The 25,419-nt window shown below is 42.9% G+C and overlaps 1 protein-coding gene across 1 annotated transcript in view; it reads right to left on the reverse strand.

The window, feature by feature from the left end:
- Positions 1–25,419, reverse strand: part of GALNTL6 (polypeptide N-acetylgalactosaminyltransferase like 6) — a 1,244,627-nt gene that overhangs the window by 13,691 nt on the left and 1,205,517 nt on the right. Inside the window, exons 11-12 of the mRNA XM_059177707.1 lie at positions 13,951–14,067; positions 4,933–5,082 (exon numbers count right to left, since the gene is read on the reverse strand). Of these exons, the coding sequence (XP_059033690.1) occupies positions 4,933–5,082; positions 13,951–14,067 (267 nt within the window). The remainder of the gene's footprint in view (positions 1–4,932; positions 5,083–13,950; positions 14,068–25,419) is intronic.

Genomic DNA, 25,419 nt, shown 5'->3' on the forward strand with positions numbered 1-25,419 from the left:
AAGAGTTAACAAAAATGTGGGGCAAATGGATTCTCACATTGCAGCTGTACCCTGCCCGTCACTCTTCAAGCCTCAACAATTCAGTGCATGCTGGCCCAACCCCAGTGGTTGGCCACTGTGTCTCACTCCGTAAGGGCTTTCTCTGGTCCCAAGAACAGTTTTGTCTACGGGGCACAGCCCAGAGATGTCAGAGGATAAACCCCTTAGGAGTAATCTTAACCACAGGTAGACTAGCGTGGTCTATAGATAACCTAATTCTCTTGCTCTCTGATACATGCTCTATACAATTTCCTGACATCTGTAGTGGGATTGAGTTTTAATTGCCCACAGTAGTACTTGCTTTATAATTCACCCTTTATTGACTTCCTCTTTCATTTACCCACATCCTACCAAGATTTTGGTGGGCCATCTCCCAAATAAAACCCCTCAAATTCTCACTTCATGTATACGTCTAAAGAAACCCAAACCAAGATATATATTATACTCCAGTAAAACTTATTTCAAAGGAAAGGGGCATGGGAGATAATTCTTAATTTGGGGAGGGGGAGGGGTGGGAAACAATGGTTAATATTGCTTAGGATAGGTTGCTGGAGTTGTGTGGTCTAGCAGGATGCACCTGACCACTATTTTCCATGTAAAATTGCATTTGTCACCCCCATAAATATAGATTTGGCCATGTGGTCAGAAATGGTGTATTTTTACATAGTTTAGCTCACTTAATTGTTATCCTGCTTATGTTGATAAGGAAGTTGAAAATCATAGATGAGATGTGAAATAATTTATTCAAGATCACATTACAGTTTTAGGATTAATTAGGATGTGAAAGGCTTGCTAGGAAATCATTATGCTGACTGGATTGTGAAGGGTCTAGGATAAGAATTGAGAGAAGGCACTTTATCTGCTACTTAGTGGGAAACGAAGTGAACTTATTAAACAAAGGAATGCAATGACCAGATTTTGTAGCAAATCCCTCTAACTTCAGGATGGAAGATGGGTTAGTGAGGGATGGGACAGGAGGCAGGATGACCCTTGAGATAGCTCTGAGAGTCATCCAGGGGTAAGACAGGAAAGGTAGCCAGTAGGGTCCAGGCTGTGGACATGGCAGAGAGGATAGATTTTTGAGATATGGGCTGGGATAGGGGATGTTCACAAGTCTTAGTGACTAATTAGATGTAAGGGTAGAAGAAGAGAGAAATAAGTTTTTTGTTTTGTATTAGTTGATAATTTAAATATTTTCATGGTCACCATCAGGTCATTGTTTTTGTAAGAGGAGTCCCCCTCGTGGTAAAAGGAAACCAGCAATGGGATTCTTTATCCTTGGTACTTGGTACTTGGAGCTTAGTACTCCGGGACACAATTGTATTACTGAACCTAGTTACAAGGCTATGAAATAGGGACACCCCCCCCCACCACCACCTTTAGTGGTTGCAATGACTGACATCTAAGAATAATTGAAAGCTGGGTGGTGGAGTTGGGGGCAATGGGTGTAGGTGGTCGAAAGGTACAATTTCCATTTATAAGAGGAGTAAGTTCTGGGAATGTATAGCATGGCGTGGTAATCATAGTTAATAATATCGTATATTTGAAAGTTGCTGACAGAGTAGATCTTTTTTTTTTTTTTTTTAAAGATTTATTTATTTGTCAGAGAGAGAGCGAGCAAGAGCGAGCATAGGCAGACACAGTGGAAGGCAGAGTCAGAGGGAGAAGCAGGCTCCCTGCGGAGCACGGAGCCCGGTGTGGGACTCGATCCCAGGACGCTGGGATCATGACCTGAGCCAAAGGCAGCTGCTTAACCAACTGAGCCACCCAGGCGTCCCTGACAGAGTAGATCTTAAAAGTTTTCATCACACAAAAAGTTGTAACTATGTGAGGTGGTGGATGTATTAACCAAACTGATAGTTGTAGTCACTTTGCAACATATATATGTATGAATTTATTACATTGTACACCTTAAACGTACACAATGTTACATATGTTAATTGTATCTCAGTAAAGCTGGGAAATGACCCAAAAATCTTCCTGAAAAAAAAAAAAAAAAAAGAAGGTACATCTGAGAGCCAAGAGCTGCCAATGGATTCTAATAACAACCTTCACCCACTCAAGCAAAGCAGCTCTGGCCACCTTCCCTCTCCAAGAAATTGCCCTGTAGCTGGGAGGAGGGGTTGGTTGCTATCAGTGGTGCTGAATCCAAAAGGCATCGGGGAACTCTCCCAGGGAATACTGATCTGATTTCTTAAGAGTATCACGGAGGAAAGAGTAGAGTCTTTAAAGCCAGATGCACCTGAATCTGAATGTTGACTCTAGTGCAAACATGCTCCTATCGGTCTTCCTCTGTGAATTATACATAATAGTACCTATGGTTGTGAGGCTTGAGGCAATATGTGTAAAGCCCTAGCTCAGTGCCTCCTTTAACAGTTGGAGATGATGATCATGATGATTACCATCAGAGCTTAGGAGATGGCCCACTGCGGTCCTTTAGGCAATTAGGAGAGTCTTAGGGAGCCTGTTTATTCATGAATATGCTAATAAAAAGAGGGAGCTCCAAAGCTGACTCAAAAGATGCTGAACTCTCGGAAGTCCCCAGGGCCAAGTAGTGCATCTAAATAGACAAGGCAACACCCCAGAGAGACATCTCTGTGCTTTCTGTCTTTATGCCTTGGGAATAGCCCACAGAATAAACAAGCAGCGCTTTCAAGAAACAGGTGCATTTGAATAAGCCTGAGTCATCAACCAGAATGAGATATTTCAGAAACTTTCCATTTTGAGCCTTTGGCATGTTCCTGATTTTGTATAAATACCTTGCTTCTTATATAAATACATACTGAATGTAACCTTTTGCTAAGTAATGCAAGGCCAACCGCAACAGAATCATCTGAGAAAGGAGTCACAGCACACCTGAATCCAGTGGGTCTCTTTCACAAGTCCCTTAGGGTGCTGGGAAGGTTTAAAATGCTAAAGCTGTAAGAGTTACCTCTTGAAATCACCACAGTCAACTTTTTCTTCTCCAGGAGCTCTGTGTGCATGTGTGTTAGTTGGTTTTACCCATCTGTAAGCTTTTGTAAGCTCCCTAATGAAAACAACTGTATTTTCTTGGCTTAATTGTACATTATTGAGTGTTCTGTCTCTCATGCTACAAACGTGCAATAATGAGAAATGGTGTGTTCCTCAGGGACAACCAGCATGCTAGGCAAATGGTGAATCAGATATTTTATTGATTTGCCCAGAAAGGAACTTGTTAAGAGTCAGAATATAACCATAAAAACAAAACAAAACAAAACAACTTTCTTGGTGTATCTCACATAGATTGCAGCATATTGAATAATAAAAAGGGTTTGGCATGATTAATCATTTATGATGCAGTACGTAAGGAAAACAGGAGGATACAACTGGTCTTTTATACCTTTTCTAGACACAGAGCCACAATCTCAGAGGCTGTGGGGGGTGGTATATGCAGAGTCTGCCTTTGAGCATAGTTTTAGGTACCCAACCCTGAAAAGCGAATACCAGAAAGCTTATTAAGTGGGAGAACAAGTATGAAAACCAGTGGTCCCCCATATTGATTCTCTGTAGATTCTTCCCTTTAGCTTTCCGTAGTCAGGAGATGCTACATTTTGGGGCGCCTGGGTGGTTCATTTCATTAAGCCACTGCCTTTGGCTCAGGTCATGATCCTGGAATCCCAGGATGGAGTTCCGTGTTGGGCTCCCTGTTCAGTGGGGAGTCTGCTCCTGCCTCTGACCCTACCCCCCTCTCATGCACTCTCTCTCTCTCAAATAAATAAATAAAGTCTGTAAAAAAAAAAAAAAAAAGGAGGTACTAAGTTTTACCAGTCACAGGAGAGCCAAAGTGTGGCTTTGATTGACTTTATGATTAAAGTGTGGGTATGTGGGTTTCTGTATAATTTAGAAAGTCCTGCCCTAAAAACAAAACAAAAAAAAGCTCGAAAGAAATTTGTGTGGTATCCTGAAAAGTTATCAAAAGTTATCAAAAGTTATCAAAAGATATTTTAAAATAAAAATTTAATTGCTCTTTATCAACTCAATAAAATATGATTTATATATTTGCTTTTGAACTATTTTTTTCTACCATTAAATGTTAACTTTGTAAGTTTTTAAACTTAAATTGTCCAAATAAATTCTCCTTAGTTATCCTTGGGCAGGGTTTTGGCCAAATTACAAACGGGTCAGTTTGTAGAAACGTCACAACAATTACTCCTACATGAGTGTGGACTGATGTAAATCTAGTTGTCTTAACACACACAGCTCCCAAGCAAATGAGACAGTTATAAATAAACGGATGTCTTAAGCGTGTGCATGTGTGTGGGTATAACTTGAGGTTCTTAAAAACTACACATGTGCACATTTGCTTATTGGGTACATGGTCTCCCCATTTGGTCGTTATCTGGCTAAGACTAGTCCCTTCACACAGAACAGTGCCTGTTCTGGCTAAAAGCCATCTTCCTTCCCTCCTCCCTCCCTCTCTCCCTTCCTTCCTTCTTTCCTAAAGATCTTATTTATTTGAGAACAAGAGAGAGAGAGAAAGCACAAGCAGAAGGGAGAGGTGGAAAAAGAGGGAGAAGCAGACTCCCCGCCGAGGAGGGAGCCTGATGCGGGACTTGATCCCAGGACCCCGAGATCATGACCTGAGCCCAAGGCAGACCTTAACCGACAGAGCCACCCAAGCACCTTCAAAGCCATTTTTCAATCATAAGTGATTGTGATGGGTGTGCACAAGCAAAACCAAAAGCAATGCCCCTTCCAGCACACTGTGTCTTTTCCTTAATCTTTGCTGGTGGTCTGCAAATATCTGAGTCAAGTGCGTATGTACTTGTGTCTAGGTAACAGTGGAAATCAAAACAGTGCGCTAACAAACTTTTGAGTTGGAAAACCTTAAGCCCAGCAGTTTGAGAATGGCTGCAGTGAGCCACGTCTTACCTTTCTGTATCCCCAGAGCTGGTTCCCCTTCATGCCATGACAGTCATAGAGAGTGACCGCGCTGTTGTGCGAGATTGCATCGAAGCAGAATTTGCGGGTGTGCAATGGCTCACCAGGTCGAATGTCTTCTCTCCATCCAAAAGTAAAGAGCTAGCGAAAACAACAATAGCAGAAAAGCTACAGTGAACTTAATTTGGAGAGTCTGGAGAGCAAGGGTGGGAGAGGTCTTTTTAACAATGTGGAATTTGTGCTTCGTGATTTACCAGAAAAGAACTCCATCTAGGCATAGTGGAGGTGTTGAAAAAGGGCACCTATCACAGAGCCCTGTAGAAGCAACAGGGTCACCTTTGGTCTGGGCTGCCAAAAAATACAAGTGAGGAGTTTCCAATTTGGTACCAGGAGAAATAATGCCATACCAGGATGGCATGGAAAGAAAGGGGCGGAGGAGCGTGGCAAGGGGGAAGACGAGGGAAGGGGAAGGAGGAAAACACGCTCTTTAAGGAAGCTCTTTACAAATTCTTCATTTGGATAAAATGTTACTGGATCAAATGCTATGCAGTTAGCTCAAAGAAGGAGATTAACTAGAAGAAGAGCAGAGCCGAATTGAGCTGGATGGAGGCTCAATTGGAATGGAAGCCAAGCTTAATGAAGTCAAGAAGAGGCAAATTAATTTTCTGGGGCTGGTATGAGTAATTCAGCAGGGCAACGTAAAATGTTTTGGGCTGTAAACACCAGGAAGAGACACAGTCTACCCACATACACAAATTCCTCCTCCCCAGAGGAAAACAGAAGCTTCAGGAAAGGATATTTAAGCTTACTGCATTTAATGGACTCTGTTATTCTATCCATTCTACCCTACCATTCGATTATTTGAAAAATGCTACCTTGGAGACACTGAGTGGATTTTAGAATATATTGAATTAAGAGGGGGGAAAAAAAAAACCTCTTCTATAAGGGAAGGGTATTTTCTTGAGTTGGAGCTGGTCCACCATCTGAGGAATTTGGTAGGAGAAATCCTCAAGGAAATGGGAAACAGAGTAGATGAGCCCTCTGCTCTCTTCCAGTTCTAAAATCTCAATGAGATTATGTAAGTCTTACAATGGGATGGACTTAAGGTGGCCTTTGTGAAGCCAAGCTGTGAGCTGCCAGATAAAGAGGTCCTGTTGACAGAAGAGCCAACGAGATGCTGAGCTGCGCATAGACGATGCACTTGGCCCCCACCAGGTCGTCCGAATATTTCAGTTTTTCCCTCCTACCTGGGTAAGAAAATGTAGAGACTCCAGCAAAATACCAGGAGTGGCTACCACATACAGTGACATGGGGGGAGCAGACTGCAGAAAACTTGAAAACACGGGGCTAAGGGGTGGGGAGAAAATCGCAAAGACATGCTGTAAATCAGACATAGGAAAGTGGATTGCCTGCGTAATGGGGAGTGAGTGTCCTCTATTTACCTGGAAGACAGGACACAAGAGAATGCTTTAACGAGAAGGACAAGGGTTTTAGGTGAGGCATGTGAAATAGATTCATGAAGAAATACTGTGTTGGGCGCCTGGGTGGCTCAGTGGGTTAAGCCGCTGCCTTCGGCTCAGGTCATGATCTCAGGGTCCTGGGATCAAGTCCCACATCGGGCTTTCTGCTCAGCGGGGAGCCTGCTTCCCTCTCTCTCTCTCTGCCTGCCTCTCTGTCTACTTGTGATTTCTTTCTGTCAAATAAATAAATAAAATCTTTAAAAAAAAAAAAGAAATACTGTGTAGTCCTTTTTCCTACAGTTCCTCCTCCCCCCATTTCATGGTGGACTGAGCCGTTTTTTAGATTCATTTAAATTTAAATCCCATGCAGGACAATAACTTATCAAGGAAAAATGTCGATCAGCTAGGTATTTCTGATTTCAACACTCTCTTCAAATCAGAACTGACTTGTCCCTTGGTTTCTGAAATACTGGGTTCCTCTTATCCTGTTCCTCTGTTTTGCTCATGTCCATCTTGTATCTGTCTTCGATGCAGGTTCTGCTCAGGGTTCTCCCTTGGACCTTGTCCTCTACCCCTTCTGTGTATGCTCAGTCCAGGTCCCGCGAGTACGCTGATAACTTATCATCTGTGATGTGTCCAACTCCGTGTAGAACTGCCCACCTGCATGCCCCATGGACATCTCAAATTCAAAATATCCTAAATTCAATTAGTTTTCTTTCCTTCTAAGCCTGCTCCTACTCTTTTATTTTGCTTTAGCTGGTGGTCATAGTATTCACTTGCCAACCTGGAAGTCTTTCCTCTTTTAACCCCTTGGTTTCCCTCACCCTCATTATTTAATCACTTAGCAAGTCTTGAACGCTTTCGTCTCCGAATATTGCTGGAAGTCGTCCCTTCCGCTCTATCTCTACTACCTTTGCTCTCAATATTTCTTGTCTGGACTACTGAAATGACTCCCTGTCTTCCTTCACAACCTTTTGACTATGTTACCTCTTGGCCTGAATTCTCAGCGTGTTTTCATATCATGCTCAGAGAACACAATAAAAACTCTTTAATGATGCGGGAAACAGAGGTGGAAGAGAAATTATTAAGTGTCCTTAGTACCTACAGCTTACTACTGACAAGTCCTTGAAACAGGCGGAGTGACATTCCTCTAGGGACTCAGCTGCCTCCATGCTGACTGCTTGCTAAGGGCAAAAGGAAACCTAGCCTGACCCCCACACCCTCAATCCCCAACCTTGATTCTGGATCCTGTAAGTCTACTTTAACATATAAAAATTCTTTTGGAAACTTCATTTATCTCTAAACCCTCCAAGATACATGTTGGCAATCATCCCCAAGCATGTGGGGCACCGATATACATCTGAAGGGTTTCATGACTGAGGGTTTATAAGACAGTAATAGATGACCTTTCTCCAACAATAGCTAGCCCGCTCAAGGTCCTGGAAACCTTGCTTCCAAATTTCTTAGTGACTTCCGCTATCCCTAACCCCCTCCCGACGTGAGAGTATATAATCATCCGTTCCTCATGACCCCGGTGCAGCTCTTTCTGCCCATGGGTCCCGTCCCCGTGCCTTAATAAAATCACTTTTTGCACCAAAGATGTCTCAAGAATTCTTTCTTGGCTGTCAGCTTTGACCTGTCTTTCCTACATCATTAACTTATAAAGCATTTCCCACAATCTGGCCTTCGCCATTTTCCCCAGCTGCATCCCTTTTCCCTTAGTGGATGTTTCAGCAACAACAAAACATTTGGAAGTTGCTAAGAGAGTGAATCTTAGCAGTTCTCATCACCAGAAAAACAAATCCTGTGACTCTGAATGGTGATGTGCGTGAGCTAGATTTGCTCTAGTGATCACTTTGCAATATGTACAAATACCGAATCATTATGTTGTATGACTGAAGCTAATATAATGTCGTATGCCAATGATATCTCAATTCAAAAACATTTGTGGTTCCTTGCACTAATCAGGCTATATTTTCCCTTCTGTGACTTTGTTCATGAGACTTTTTTGTGGTCAGGAGGCCAACATGCAGCCAACCTAGCTCATGCTTACCAGTTCTTTGAGATTCAGTCCAGGGGCCAGGTGTGGGGGAAGGGGCAGAGAGGGAGAGAATCTCATATAGGGCTCTATCTTATAACACTGAGATCCTGACCTGAGCTGAAATGGAGTACCACGCTCAACTGGCTGAGCCACCCAGGCCCCTTGGCTTAAATATCCATTCTTCCTTCCTTCCTTCCTTCTTTCTTTCTTTTTAAAATATTTATATATTTGGGGTGCCTGGGTGGCTCAGTGGGTTAAAGCCTCTGCCTTCGGCTCAGGTCATGATCCCAGGCTCCTGGGATCGAGCCCCGCATCGGGCTCTCTGCTCAGCGGAGAGCCTGCTTCCTCCTCTCCCTCTCTGCCTGCCTCTCTGCCTACTTGTAATCTCTGCCTGTCAAATAAATAAATAAAAAATCTTTAAAAAAATTAAAAAAATAAATAAAATATTTATATATTTATTGGAGGGAGAGAAGAGTGAGTGAGTGGAGGGGGCAGAGGAGAGAATCTTCAAGCAGTCTGCCCTGCTGAGCGGGGACCCCAATGCAGGGCTCCATCCCACCACCCTTGAGACCAGTACCTGAGCCGGAACAGGGTCAGATGCCTAACTGACTGAGCCACCCAGGTGCCCCACCTTATGTCTTCTTTTATAGACAGTCTTTTTTTTTTTTTTTTTTTTTTTTTACTTTTTGCTTTCTTAATTTCTACTTTTCTAATTTTTTAACTAAAGGAATGAGTGAAGTACAAAAGAATTCCTGTGTTAAAGCAAACATCAACAAATTCTTCTCTTGATGGACTTATTCACCTATTGTCCCAATTATACCCCAGGGTTCCTTAGGTGACTTTTATTTCTCGTTGCTAGGTTTGTCGTTAGAGTGCGATAATCATTTTCAGATTTGTGGGTTGGTTGTTAGATGGGGGTCTCCATAGAGTTTCATGCTTTATCATCATCACCATCATATCATCCTGATTATGTAGTGATGACTTTCCTGCACCCCAAGAGATGTTTCCAGATTATATCAACTGCTCTATTCTTCTGCACCTACCTTTAGCTAAAATTTGTCTCTCTTATGTCGCCGAAGTGCTTTCTTTTGCCATTTATCTCATCCTGATGGCCATGTCAATCCAATCAGGCACCAAGCCTTTCATTCATTAGGCACACTTTCTCCCGAGCAATTTTGTAGAACCAGACACAAGCAGACATTATGAATGTATTTTCATCGTCTGTATTTTATGATGCTATTGTGACATTTATAGTTTGTCTCTTACTCTTGGGCTGGTTCTTACTGATGGAAGGATTAGATTTCATTCAGGTTTCCTGTGCAAAAACTTGATTTTTTTCAACCTCAAATCCTCAGTTTTAGAGTAAATTGATGTTAATCTCCCCACTTGCTGCTTTTAAGTGATACTTTTAAATATAGATCCAGAGTGATACAGAACTTGTACTTCTTCAGTTTACTGTCAGCCTGGTGTGGGTAATGTTGCCTGGCTTTATACCGTATCGTGTAAGTAAGCTCAGCTAGACTTAGTACTGCAAATACACTTAGCACCTTGATTTTGCTACTTGATTTGAGAAGACCGAGAATATTTTCCTCTCCGTGGGTGGTTCTATTTTATTTCCTTATTATGTGGTTGGCAGAAATCTGAGCAAGTGCACGTTGCAGTTGGTCCCAGCTTTGTTCTGTTCTGCGAGTGAGGCTGTGGGTCCCAGCACCGGTCCTTTACCACGTGCACCGACTTGCTCCCATCTCTGTGCCCACGTGCCTCTCTGGGTCTCGCGAAGGGAGCATTCAGTCGGCTTCCTCAGCGGCAGGAAGGTCTGTGCGGCCACAGTACTAGCCCCAGCATGAGACCAGAGCCTGCTGCCTGGCCCGAACTGTTGGCCACTGAAGGCATTCCTTCCTCCCTTGCCCTCTCACTTGGAGTCCTAATGGCATTTGGAGGGTATCCTTTCCAGACCTTACAGTCTTATTAAGTTCTCTTTGCTTTTTCTTTCTCGGTCCCTAAAGGAAGCTGAAAGCGAGCACACAATGCTACAGTGATCCCAAACAGCTAAATAGAAGGCCCTTGGAAAAAATGAATCACACAAATTGCTTCCTTCACAGAAGCCAAATTAGACAGCACTGGTGTTCTGCAACAAGAGGCATTTTCTTGTCAAGGCGCTTCCGTAGATGATCCTTTATTTCCCATGTAACTATTTTGTTTATTCATTTGTGTTTTATTTTTGCCATTTGTTAAAAAGGATCATTTCAACTCTAATAAGTGCCCCTTGTGGATTCTTTAAATGCTTTTGAATAAAAAAGAATACCTATAATTTTCCTTCTCTGATATACTCTTTTTTCACTCAGGCATTTTAATCAAAACGGAGGAGAATGAGTCTTAATTCATGTAAGTCATTGAGTAATACAGTGAATAAAGCTTATAGCTAATTATTGGGGAAAAAATGTTTTAATCACCAAGTGAATATATGGTGATACGTATTTCAAAGATGATTCATTTTTTTACCTCCTGTCAACTTTGTTTAATCTCCCCATAGCTCTGTTTTTAGAATCTCTAGAGACCAGGAATCTTTTTAAAGAGCTGTATTAACTGGTATTTTTGTGCCTCATAGTTTCTGCTTGTCTGGTGCTGCCCTCTGGTGACCATTTCTTGAATTACATGATGTAGATTTTAACAGTTCAGCATGAAGAGGGGAAATATACCAACCATTTTTAAAGTGTATGCAATATAGTCGGTTTTATTTATATTTATTTTTCAGCTGTCACATAAAATCTGTGGTCCAGAGCATATTTAAATCTAGGACATTCCAGAAGACAGAATTATGAAACCTGATTCAGGCATTCAGGCAAGGCATACTTCTCATCGGCTGGCTGGCTACCCGTGTTTCCTGGTTGGGCTGCACAGGGGCGGTAGAGAGGAATTCAGCCCAACAGACATAGATTTTCCATCTGGCATGCTTCTTTTTCTTTTTTCTTTAAAAAAGTATCCTTTCTACTCTAAATGTGGGTCCTCCTGATAGGCCTCTGAAGCCTTTTCTCTTGCTCCCAGGCTGAAGTCAGAATTGCTTCTTGGAGGTGACAGGCCAGACTCTTCCTCACATTCTGGTAACAGCCCTGTGGTGTTTACTAAAGAAGATCGGGGAAGGAGGGGCAAGTCAGCTTTTGCTGATATTTCATTCCTATTCACAAATCCTGGAGCTGCAGAGTCTTTTTTTAATTTTTATTTTTATTTATTTTCTTATTTTTTAATGTGTTATGTTAGTCACCGTAAAATACATCATTAGTTTTTGATGCAATGTTCCAAGATTCATTTTTTATGTACAATTCCCAGGGCTCCATGCAATACATACCCTCATTGTCATACGGTTTCACCTACTTGCGGAGCATAAGGAATAACATGGAAGACATTAGGAGAAGGAAAGGAAAAGTGAATTAGGGGAAATCGGAGGCAGAGGTGAACCATGAAAGACTATTTTTATTTTTTTAAGATTTTATTTATTTATTTGACAGAGAGCAGGAGAGCAGCAGAGGGAGTGTGGGACTCATTCCTAGGACCCCAGGATCATGACCTGAGCCGAAGGCAGACGCTTAGCCAACTGAGCCACCCAGGGCTCCCGCAGAGCCTTCTCTAAAACCAACCTGATAAGCGTCTGCATCCTGCAGGATATATTTGAGTGAATGATAAATAGTATTTGGTTTTGGAAGCTGCCTTGGACCTGAGAGAGATTTCTAATTTGGTGTTAGTATAAAGTGATCCGGGGGAGAAAATGTCATAAAGCAGAAGGGAAAGTACATTGATTTTGCCCCTACCACACGTGCTACATGCTGGTGTATGTAGACAAGATTTATTCTGTTGTGAATATTATTGTCCCTATTCAGAGGTGGAGAAACTCCAGCTTAGAGAGATGTAACAATTTCACAAGGTCACACAGATTATGGTGGCTGAAATCTAGGTTGGCCTCACTTCAAGGCCCATGATCCTTCTGGAACACCATGAGGCTGTGGATCAGAGTGGAAGGACCAGATGACCCATCGAGGCAGGGCAGTGTGGGTTCATGGACTGACGGTGTTAATTTCGGACTGTGCTGTGTGCCGGCTTCATCTTTGCTTTCCCGGACCATGCTGGCTCTGCACTGTAGTGTCAGCTGCGTGCGGGGTCAGATGGGACAGTAGGGGGCGGACAGGGAGGAACCAGCACTGCGGAGCTCAGCCTATCTGAGCAGCTCAGCAAGATCCTAGGCTGGGCATGATTTGTCTTCATTGGTTTCATATACAAGATGGATACTGAGGAATAGAGCAATAGGACAGAACTCAAGCCTTCGTGGAAACTGCTTGTCTCCTGTTTTCAGGTTTCATAAGAGAGGCATTCTGGGCAATTCTGGGAAACAAAGCACAGGCAGTTTATACTGTGCTGAACGTGAGATGTGGCCTTTTGTAGAGGGAGACAGAGGAGTAGGATAGGGAAGGGGCTTTAACTGTATCTGTAAATTTTATTCTTTTGAAAAATATGGCACTAGCTGCAGATAGTTATGAAGTCAGTGAAATGAGTGGGTGAAGGTGTGCTCTAATTTTTTTATAGTTTCCTATTTGATTTCTTGAAAGACTTTATTTATTTCTCAGGGAAAGCACACAAGCAAGGGGAGCGGCAGAGGTGGAGGGAGAAGCAGAGTCCCTGCAGAGCAAGGAACCTGATAGGAAGCTCTATCCCAGGACCCTGAGATCGTGACCTGAGCTGAAGGCAGAGGCTTAACCCACTGAGCCACCCAGATGTTTCCCCCATTTGATTTTTCATTATCAAAAGTTAAGACAATAAAAAGGGATGGACACAACTCTACCCACTATCCTGTCTCTTTTGCAAGTGACACGGTGTGGGGCAAGTCCCTTACAAGGACCATCAGGGGGTCAGGAGTCGCAAGTCACTTCATAAACAGAATTGCACTAAAACGCTTTTCAATCAAAGGCAACAATAAGTTCTAAAGGATTCCAGGAAGTCCGGGTTGGCCTGTTACCGCCTCAAAGTCATCCTTCATGTGTAGGATTACAGACTGCTACAGCCCAAGACGCTTATGTAAAGTCTCCTTTTCAAAATATCGCCAGAGGGGAAAATAAGATTAGATAAAAGTCACAAAAAACTTACAAAATAAAAAGAGTCTTTCAATAAAACTGTGAAATTTAGCTGGAAGATCACATGGCACTCTATAGGCTTTTCATGGTTTGAAGACGAAAGAAAGAAAACAGAAGCCTGAGACGTTTCTACCATCCTTTCTCCTATGTAAAGCACATTTCTGTACAGGATCTCAGCTGATTATCACAGCTGCTCGGAGATGAAGCCGAAACCAAGGAGGTAAGTAATTGGCTGAACAACAGAGCTGGTTGGTGGGAGCAAGGACCACGACCTGTGGGTCCTGTATGCCTGGGTTAGAAATCTGTCTTCACTGCCCGCCTCCCTGCCTGCCTCAGCCCTGCTGGCTCCCATCACCTCCGGTTGCTGACCTTGGGGTTGCTGACCTACCTGTTCGTGAGACCACGTCCTTTCGGAACCGTCCTTCACGCAGATGTCCAGCCTCAGTTCGGTGCCGGTGGCCCCGTGCTTGCTGTCGACGCAGAGATTTGCTGCCAGGTTTCGAATCTGTGGACAGAAGAAAGAATGAGCGTGGGGCTAGTTTTTCTGGCACCCCTAGCTCCCGGCAATCTTGGTGTAGATTCAGTAGTTCTCTTTGTAATCTATTTGAGAAAGAGAGAGAGAGAGACTGCACATAGGTGCCTGAGCAGGGGAAGGGGCAGCAGAAGGGGGAGAAGCAGGCTCCCCGCGGAGCAGGGAGCGGAATGCGGGGCTCCCTCCCAGGACCCTGAGGTCATGACACCAGGCGAAGGGAGACACTTAACCGACTGAGCCCCCACCCCCGGCGCCCCTCAGTAGCTGTCTTTTTGATTACATGATTCCCGAACCATGTTTTGAATTTATATGCAACGTGTGGAGCAAAATCAGGGAGTTAAATATAACAAGGCCTAGTGGGCATGTCAAGGAACGTGAGATGGTTGAGGAGCAAGACTGCAGCTGGTGGACCAGCGAAGGACCACGCGACAACGCCACACGGGGAGAAGCCTGGCTCGGGACTCCCGGAAACTGGCGGTTTCTTTCTTCAGGGAGTTCTTAGCTTGGAATTTGTTATATTCTTGCTCCAGAGCATCTTCTGCCATTTCTGTCTCAGCTGGGAGAGAGACATCCAATGGGAAGCAGGTGACGCACGTTGTGTGTGATGGAAGAGAAGGAATCACAGAGCACCGCACAGTTCTCTGCAGGGTGTGGGGACCGGGATGGTCCAGGCAAACCCGGACGTGGTCCCCACACCATGTCTGGGTTTGCCTGGACCATCCCGGTCTCCACCCGTGGTCATAGTGTAGCATTTCTCCTGGGGCCCCCTAGAGCATTAACAAAATAGGAAAGATGGTACTACCGGTGCCATGTTATGCTGGAAGAGGATTCTCTATGTAAAGTCTGAACTTGGACAAGTCGTCGAATGAGGAAAAAAAATGACCGATAATTTTTTACAATAATCTTATTTTTTTTTAAAGATTTTATTTATTTATTTGACAGAGAGAAATCACAAGTAGATGGAGAGGCAGGCAGAGAGAGAGAGAGAGAAGCAGGCTCCCTGCCGAGCAGAGAGCCCGATACGGGACTCGATCTCAGGACCCTGAGATCATGACCTGAGCCGAAGGCAGCGGCTTAACCCATTGAGCCACCCAGGTGCCCCTACAATGATCTTATTAATACTGATATAAGGAACTGAGTAGTTAGGGGTGGGTGAAGAATGGACTATGAAAAGTGTCAAGATCAGAAATGGTAACAGGAGTTGAGGCCATGCGCAGGTGTCGCTTTGTCAAGTCTGCCTGTTCCAGGATTTCCATGATCCTGAAGACCTCGAAACCCCGCCCCCGCATCATAGAGATGGTTGGTGTTTATGGTTTGTTACTTAGCAGTCAACGTTTAGCTAAGCTCAGCGATCTCAGTCCTTTTCATGCCTTTATATAGTCCGGGATTATAATAATCCCTTTAGGTATTGTTAAGAATGGAAACAAGAACAGGATGTACTCAGGTGATAATTTTAGTCAAGGCTCTTTTGCCGAGAATGAGCAGATGAGGTAAGGAGTCGGTCCGGGGCAGAAGGATGACTGAAGCAGGCCTGTTGCTACTGGGATCAGGGCAAGAGGCAGAGAGAAGGTTGTCATGAAATATAGTGAGGGTCATGAAAGGAATAAATGAGGCCAGAAGGGGATTGTGGAGGGCGGAGTGATGTCTTATTTCACTTACTGTAGGAGTAGAGTTTGGTATGTCATTCAGGAGGAGCCAATGTGGTAGGTATAGTGTCCTTATTCAGGGAATTTAACAACAACGGGGTGGGGGGGTTCATCATCTAATTTTGGACCCCGATGTTCAGGCTCTCTGCCCTCCAGTGCCAGGGGAATGTGAAATAATGTAGGACACATGGTAACAGTTCTTAACCTAGTTCCGTCTATAGACCTGTCAGGGAATCCAAGGAAAGCTATGGCCACTTTGACAGTAACAAAGTAAGCAACGAAGCTGTAAGTGGATACACATCAGAACTTCTCTGTTCATTTTCCTGGAACCTACAGACTCCACGTTTGAACCCTGAATTAGGGAAAACACATTCCACCTGCTCCTTGAAAACTCCGTGTCCCCTTCCTCCTGGTAGGGTGGGAAATCCCAAGAGCCAGGGAATGACCTCGGCAGCTGTCGACGCTCGACGCTCCCCGGATTAGCTCTCACTTCTCTTTCTCTGCCTTCCTGAAATAAGCACCAGGGAGGAATTTCTGTGTGGAATCCAGGGAGCCACGCTTCAAATCAGCCTTTTGTAAAAAATCAATTCCTTGGTGTATGATTGAGTTTCTTTGGTGAACTAGAAGCACCCAGAAGGTCAAAAGTTTGCTTTTTCTGTCACTGACTTGAGTCTGGCACACTCTGCAAAGCTCCCCTTTGATCTCCTTATCTGCACCAGGGGTATTCGTTTTCTAAAGCTGTCTCTAGCCCGGGAGCTGCCTGCCTGAACCCTGGGCAGGACTCGCTTTCCACTGTTGGACCGTGTAAGTCAGAGACACGCTCTTCTTAGAGAACCAGTGTCGGTGTGGGCCAAAGACACCTTCAGGGCACTATTGTTCCCTCTACTTGAGTCCAGGAGCTCTGAACCACATTTAGGAGAACAGTAGCTGCCAGTGTTTTTTGGCCGCTTGGCCACGGAGGGAGAAGTGCGCCCTTCTCTGTCAGCTGGCGTGGCGCTCGCTCACCCAAGGGGCTCTGGCTGCTCTTGGAAAAGGTGGACATCAAGAAGAGAAGAACATACACAAGCCAGGGACGCCGAGTGGCCAATCTGCCAAACCTGCCTGCAGATACACACCAAACCCCATCCGAGAGCCTCATTTTGGTTTCTAAATGCTATGAGCTTGAAGGGCTCTGGCAGGGCTGGAGGAGATCATTTTCTAAACTCTTGAATTTTCTACATTCTCACTCCAAAGGCATCTGCATAGACAATGGGATAAACTGCTTTGGAAGCCAACTTTCAAGTTTCAAGGGCGTAATTGTCTACATCTGTGTAAATTCCAGCCTGTAGTGGTGCCAGAGAAGAAAATGTTAGGGAATGTAGGGTAAGGTAGCCCCTGGCGTCAAGCCTGCTACCTGGTCATTCGCGCTCGCTTCTCTCTTCCTTTTCATTTTATCCTAAGCACTTTGGCACATACTCTTGTCTCTCCTCTTCTCACAAACACAACTCCATCAACCCCGTACGGACAACAAACTGATGGCTGCCAGAGGGGAGAGGGGTGTGGGGTTGGGGGAAAAGGTGAAGAGCAGTGGGAGATATAGGCCTCCAGTTTTGGAATGAACAAAAGTCATGGGAATAAAAGGCAGAGCCTAAGGGATATAGACAATGATACAGTAATAGTGACATATTGGGACAGATGGGAGTGACACTCACCGTAAATACAGCTGAATATATAAACTATGTTGTATACCTGAAACTGATGTAACATTGTGTGTCAACCACATGCAAATGAAATGAAATGAAATGAAATAAACAGTTGAATAAAATTCCAATAGAACGAATTCTATTTATTTATTTGAATAAAATTAAAAAATGGAGATAAGAAAATTTATAAATGGTTTATGCTTTTTCAGCACGGGCTCTGTATCTGGCCGAAAGCAAAGCAGTTCACACACAGGCACACACCCAAATCTAGGACACAGAACACCGAGTAAATCTATGACAGAATAGATCCTATTCATGCTTTATTCCTTTGATGTCCAGCTTTAGGGCTTGGCATCATTGAAATTGTGTCAAGAAATCCTGAGAGACACTGAACAGGATTAGAAAGTTAGGTAGTGCTTGACTAGGAATGGGTGGGAAGCTGAGAGAAATGGGGGGAAAGGGAATCATTATGTATGACAGGATTACAGAGATAATCTCCTTCTGGGCGAGGCTTAGGGAAAGGTCTGGCAGAGAGTAAAGAATGTCTTAGATAGACAAGAGAAGTCAGTCTCAGCGTGACCATTTTTTTGCCCACTCCCCAACACAGGAAGTTTTTAAAAAGAGGTCCCAGAGGAGTGTGGTATAAATAGATTAGCTAGTAGGTGTGGGATTGCTTATTGCATTGGTTGTTAAAGAGAGACTAGGTTCGGGGCGCCTGGGTGGCTCAGTGGGTTAAGCCTCTGCCTTCGGCTCGGGTTGTGGTCTCAGGGTCCTGGGTTCGACCCCTCTCTGCTCAGTGAGGAGCCTGCTTCCTCCTCTCTCTCTCTGCCTGCCTCCCTGCCTACCTGTGATCTCTCTCTCTCTTCTGTCAAATAAATAAATAAAATCTTAAAAAGAGAGAGAGAGAGAGACTAGGCTCAGTTTAACAAATGAGAGAGCATGGTTTGCTAATTTCCCCCTTACCAGGGACTTTGAAGTAAGAAGTAGTGGATTATTATTCATTCAACGAATTATTTTTACCAATGACCTGCTATCCAAGATGCTTTACCACATGCTGGGTCCACAGTGAAAAATAATAAGGCATCACTTCTGGGGGTGGGGTGGGGTGGGGTATGTGAAATGGGCAGAGAGGGTCAAAAGGCAGACTTCCAGTTACAAAATAAATAAGTTCTGGGAATATAATATACAGCACAGGTGACTATAGTTGAGAATACTGTGTTGTATGTTTGAAAGTTGCTAAGAGGGTGCCTGGGTGGCTCAGTGGGTTAAGCCACTGCCTTCGGCTCAGGTCATGATCTTGGGGTCCTGGGATCGAGTCCCGCATTGGGCTTTCTGCTCGGCAGGGAGCCTGCTTCCTCCTCTCTCTCTGCCCGCCTCTCCGTCTACTTGTGATCTCTGTCAAATAAACAAATAAAATCTTCAAAAAAAAAAAAAAAAGAAAGTTGCTAAGAGAGTAGATCTTAAAAGTTCTCATAAGGAAAAAATTGTAACAACGTGTGGTGATAGATGTTACCTAGACTTACCATGGTGATCATTTCATAATATATACAAATAACCAAATCATTATGTTGAGCAGCTGAAATTAATGTAATGTTTTACGTCAATTATATCTCAATTAAAAAAACTTGATACAAATAAATTTGAACTTAACAACCACCACCACAACAAAATCGGCCTCCTCCTCTGTGCGGTTTGAGGTCTAGAGGACATCAGGGAGCACCTGAAAGGCTTGAGGCTCCTAATACTTCTGGCCGTGAATTTTTAATATGGCAAAAGGAATCAAGACGCTTCTTTTTCTGGACTGGGGTTGGATTTAGAAATCAAATTCGTGTGCTGAGCTAGAAAGAGAGAAGATGGTAGGGGAGTATGGAGAGAGAACTGAGTGGAGACGGAGCAGGTCAGTCACAAAAACAGGTTCCCCTTCACCTCGCCATGTATTCCTTTTAAAAGCTCAATTCGTCCATTTCTAAAAAGTCAGCCGTTAAGGAGTGCCCCTGAATGAAAGGTGCTTTGAGAAGTACTGAAGGAGATCCCAGGACAAAAGAAAAATAGCTCCTGTTTCCAAGTTGCCTACAGTTCTAATGGGGAGACAGCACTCCGAAGTTTTTGTTAGATGACTAAATGCTAAGTGAGGACTGAAGAGCAAATGGTCAGTTCTGAGCAAGACAGCTTTGGGCACTTAGAACTGAGGACATTGGAAAGGAGCTCGAGAGGACATTGGAAAGGAGCTCGAGGGGATGCGTGGAATTGAATCTTGAGAGTGAAATGACAGAGGGGCACTCTAGCCTCAGGGATCAGAAATGAACCCGTATGTGGAGAGTTCATGGTGCAAGGAAATGGCACAGAATCGTGGCTCAGCGTGAGGTCTGTAAAATGAGGACAGTTGAGCCTCAGAGGGTGGCTGGGAAGATTGAACTGATACATGCAAAGTGCTTAGCACAGTGTTAGCTACTATTTATTTGCTTATTTATTTTCTCAGCTGTCTCAACTATGGTGGTACATGTGGTGACGCCACAGTCAGATCCCATTTCTGTTATACAGTGAGATGTCTCACAGGCACTTCAAATACAAGGAGATGGCCACTGATGAACCTGTGGCCCACCACTCAAGACCTATTCTTTAGTCCTGATCACCTGATCATCTTGATGTTAGAAGCAGACATCCAAGATCTCTGCGGGGCAACTTGGATGTCACCTTAGACACTTCACATCTTGCCTTCAGCCCCAATTAGCTGTCTGTTGATTCTGACCCTTAATACTGAATGCCCTACTCCTTTCTTCTCCTTTCCAGTCTCCCAGGCCTTCAACATCTCCTCATGGGCTTTAAAAAAAAAGTTGTAGTAAAATGTACATAATATGAAGTTTGCCATTTTCACCATTTTTAAGTATAAAATTCAATAGCATTAGTACATTCAAAATTCTGTGTAACCGTCACCAGGACGTCCAAGACTGTTTTCATCCCCCAAAATAGCAACTCTGTAAACATTAAGCAATGACTTCCCCACTTCCCCCACCTCTGGTAGCCTCTATTCTACTGACTCTATAAATTTTCCTATTTCTCCAGGGAGAGGGGCAGAAGGAGAGAGAGAGAGAGAATCTCAAGTAGACTCCCTGTTCCATGTGAGAGCCCTCCATGGGGCTCGCTATTACAACCCTGAGCCCAAATCAGGAGTTGGATGCTTAAGCAACTGAGCCACCTGGGTGCCCCTGAATTTGCCTATTTTAGATACCTCAGATAGGTAGATCCACACCATGTTTGTCCTTTTGTGTCATGCTTATTTCACTTAACATAATGTTTTCAAGGTTCATCCACATTATAGCATAAGTTAGAACTTTGTTTCTTTTTAAGGTTGAATGATATCATATCATATGTAATATACATATTAGTATTAATATACATATATATCAGATTTTGCTGTCTCTTCACCCATTGATAGACACTAGGCTTGTTTCCACCTTTTGGCTATTGTAAAAAATGATGCTGTGACCATTGGCATACAGATGTCTGTTGGCTTACTCGTTTTCAGTTCTTTGGGGTATATCCCTCGGAGTGGAATTGACTGAGTCAGATGGCAATTCTAGGTTATCTTTTTGAGAAACCACCATACTGTTTTCCCTAGTGGCCACACCATTGTACATTCCTACCAGCAATGTACAATGGTTCCAATTTCTTCATATCCTTGCCAATGCTTCTTGTTTTCTGGTTTTGATAATAACCAGTCTAGTGGGTCCAAAGTGATATCTCTTTGTAGTTTTGATTACATTTCCCTAATGACTAATGATATGGAATGCCTTTTCATGATTTTATCCAGTATTTGTATGTCCTGTATGGAAAAATGTCATGTAAGTCCTCTACCCTTTTTGAACTGGGTTTTTGTTGTTGTTGTTGAAATGTAGGAGTTTCAAGAAACATTCAGGACATTAATCTCATCAGATATATGGTTTGCAAATGTTTCCTCCAATTTTGCAGATTGCCTTTCCTTCTGTTGATAGTGTCTTTTGGTACACAAATGTTTCTATTTTTAATCAAATTCAATTTACCCATTTTTATTTTTGTTGCTTCTTTTTGGGGTCATATTTAAGGAACCATTGCCAAACCCAATGTTGTGAAGATTTCCCCCTAAGTTTTATTTTAAGAATTCTGTGTTCTTATGTTTAGGAGTGATCCACTTGGAGTTAAAATTTGGGTATAAGATAAAGTTCCAACCTCATTCTTTTGCATGTGGATGTATTAGTTCGCTAGGACTGCTGTAACAAGGTACTATCAACCGGGTGGCTTAAGCAGCATCAATTTATTGTATCGCAGTTTTAGAAGCTGGAATTGTGAGCTCAGGGTGTTGGCAGGGTTGATTCATTCTGAGGGCTGTGAGGCAGACTATGTTTGATGCCTCTCTCCCAGCTTCTAGTTAATGGCAAACTTTGACACTTTTTGTCCTATAGATGCATTGCCCTGATTTCCCCCTTGATGCTTACATGGCATTCTCCTTTTATGCTTGTCTGTATCCAAGTTTTCTATTTTTTAAAAAAATATTTTATTTATTTATTTGACAGGCAGAGATCACAAGTAGGCAGAGAGGCAGGCAGAGAGAGAGAGAGAGAGAGAGAGAGAGAAGCAGGCTCCCCGCTGAGCAGAGAGCCCGATGCGGGGCTCGATCCCAGGACCCCGAGATCATGACCCGAGCCGAAGGCAGACGATTTAACCACTGAGCCACCCAGGCACCCCCAAGTTTTCTATTTTTGTAAGGACACCAGTTATATTGGATTAGAGGCCTACTCTAATATGACATCATCTTTATTAATTACAACTGCAACAACTCTCTTTCCAAATAAGGTTACATTCTGAGGTGCTCGGGATTAGGATTTCAATATATGAGTTTTGGGGAACATGACTCACTAACAGTGGGTATCCAGTCTTCCCAGCATGATTTGTTCCCTCCCCATTGAGTGATCTTGGTACTCTTGTCAAGAAAAGAATTGACTATGTAAGTGAGGGTTTATTTTTGGGTTCTCTATTTTCTTCCATTTGTTGATGTATCTGTCCTTAGCCATTACTACACTTTCCCCCACCAGCTTTATTGAGATATTATTGATATATTAATATATGTTATTACTATATAATATGTGAAATGATTACTACAATAAGGTTAGTTAACACCTCTATTCCCTCACGTAATTATCTTTTTGAAGAGGCTGATAACATTTAAGATTTACTCTTTTAACAACTTTCAAGATATAATACAGTATTGCTAATTCTAGCTGCTATACATCAGATCCCTAGAACTCACCCTTCCAGCTGGAGGTTTGTGTCTTTTGATCAACATTTCCTATTTCTCCTACTGCCCAGGCCCTGGTAACCACCATTTCATTCTTTATTTTTATGAGGTAAGTTTTTTTAGATTCCACACAAAAGTGAGAGCATACAGCATTTGTCTTTGTCTGACTTATCTCAGACTCTCTCTCTCTACCTCTCTCTCTCTATATATATATATGATATATATATGATATGTATATATCATATTTTCTTTATCCTTTTGTCCATCAATGGGCATTTAGGTTGTTTCTGTGTCTTGGCTGCTGTGAATAATGCTGCAATGAACATGGGATGCAGATATCTCTTTGAGAGAGTGATTTCATTTCCTTTGGTTATATACCCAAAAGTAGGACTGCTGGATCATAATGAATAGCACACTTTTTGGATTACTGTAGCTTTGTGTTAAGATTCAAAATCAGGAAGTGTGGGTTCTTCAACTTTGTTCTTCTTTTTCCATATTGTTTTGGCTCTTCAAGTTTCCTTCAGATTCCACATGAATGTTAGGAGGAGTTTTCTGATGCTACAAAAACACCATTGGAGTTTTGCTAGAGATCACAATGAGTCCCTAAATTTCTTTGAGTAGTACTGGCAAACTTTTTGGGTAGTATTAACAATATGGTTTTCTAATCCACAAACGTATAAGATGTCTTTCCATTTATCTCAGTATTTTAAAATTTTCTTCAGTGTACAAATATTTTCCCTCATTAGTTAAATTTACTCTTAAATGAATTTTTTTAGAGAGAAATATAATGTATGTAAGAGCACAGATTGTGGAATTTTAGTTTAGATTTTAATCATTTACTAGCTGCTATGTGATTTTAGCCAAGTTACTTAACTTCTTTTTGTCTTAGTTTCCTCTTCAATAAAGTGAAGGTAATTACAATACTTACTTGGTAAATTGGATGTGAAGATTAAGTGATATTATATATGGTGCTCACATTAGTGTCTGGCCCATATTAAGTGCTCAAAATGTTAGCTTATGGTACTACTGGTAGTAGTAGTATTGGGATGCAGTGAGCAATGAGACTGAGGAGGTAGAATTATGAAGGGCCTTGAATATTAAAATAAGAAATCTAGATCTTGTTCTGTTGGCAAACAGAATTATTAGATCTTGAGAAGAAAAACTTGGTTTAGTTTTAAATTAAAAACGTGTTAGTGGGAAAGACAGATGGAGAATTATGTAGTTGTAAACATGTGCTGTAGTTCTAATTGATGAGAATCTGTACTATGTAGTGATTGTGATAGAATATATGTATGTATTAAAAGAAGAGATGTATTCTAGACACATTGTTCAGACAGCATTCACTGGTCTTGACAAGTGCACGCAGATAATGAAGAAGACGTGCTGAGTTTGAGGTGTCTTTGTGGCATCCACACAATGACATCCAGAAATCTGGAGTTTAGAAGATAGGCAAGAGCAAGAAATATGGATTTGAAAATTACCTACTATGCCGACTATTAATATATTGCCTCTCAACTTCAAATTCATTTCTCTTTTTCTTGCTTTGTGATACTCAAGATGGACGCTGTGGACATCTTTCCTTTCCAGCAGCTGCAGTTTTAGGTTCCACTCATAGAGGGTGCTGGAGAGACACTAAAAGGCAGAGCAGGAAGAAGTCTCACTCTTTTCCATTGTGTAGGTGCTGATTTTCCATATCATAGTCAGTAAATTGGTATGTAGAGTAAGTTGGAAGAAAGTAGCCCTCACCTGAGGGGTCCTCATAGTTTAGTAGAGGCTGCTGCCTGCAGTCTCTTTACCGCCACAAGCCAAATGGAATCAAATGAAACTTGACTCTCAACCTTGGTGGGGAAAGAAGTTTCTGAGTTCCTGCCTTGATCACATCCCCTCAGCTCACATCCCCACATACTTTAAGAAGTTGCTGCTTCTGTACTCTTTAGAGTCTATGTTTTACCTCTTTTACTAGGTTGTAATTTTCTTTATATTAAAATTTCCTTGTTGTAATTACTGGTATCATTTCTGGCTCCTGACCCACCCCTGACTGATGCAGCAACATATGAGTAATAATTGAAGTCATACAGGGATATGATAGCACATAAGTAAAACATATGAAGAAGATGGGATGGAATTCTGGGGAATGCGTTCTTTGGGAAGACGGCGAAGAAAGAGTAGTGAGGAAAAAGAAAGGGAGAGTAAAAGAAGGACTAGAATGAAGACAGCAAAAAGAGTTTCAAGAAGTGGGTGGGAGAGTCAATAGCATCAAATCTCTTAGATTCGTCCAGTAGGAGGAGGACTGGAAGAGGCTGCTGGATTTGACAGGAAGTTGCTGGTGGCCCTTTCCAAGGACAAGTTCTGTGGTGTGGTAACAGGCAGGGGACAGATTGCCCAGTGGGTTGAAGAAAATTGGGAGGTGAAAGTTCAAGCCACAAATGGAAGCTTCCCTCTTTTTTAAAAGAGGGAGCAGGGAGGGGGAGGGGCAAAGGGAGAAGGAGAGAAAGAGTCCTAACCCTAAGCAGGCTCCACGCTACCGAGGGAGGTGCTCAATCTCAATCCCAGGATCCGGAGATCACAGTCTGAGCCAAAATCAAGAGTCAAGACGCTCAACCAACTGAGCCACCCAGATGCCGCTGGAAGCTTCTCTTTCAAGAAGCTTGATAGTAAGGGGAAAGGTACAGGGGAAAAAACAGAACCAAAAAACCCAACATTTTGAAGGATGGGAGACTTGAGA

This window comes from Mustela lutreola, chromosome 1 (genome assembly GCF_030435805.1).
Source record: "Mustela lutreola isolate mMusLut2 chromosome 1, mMusLut2.pri, whole genome shotgun sequence".
NCBI classification, from domain to species: domain Eukaryota; kingdom Metazoa; phylum Chordata; class Mammalia; order Carnivora; family Mustelidae; genus Mustela; species Mustela lutreola.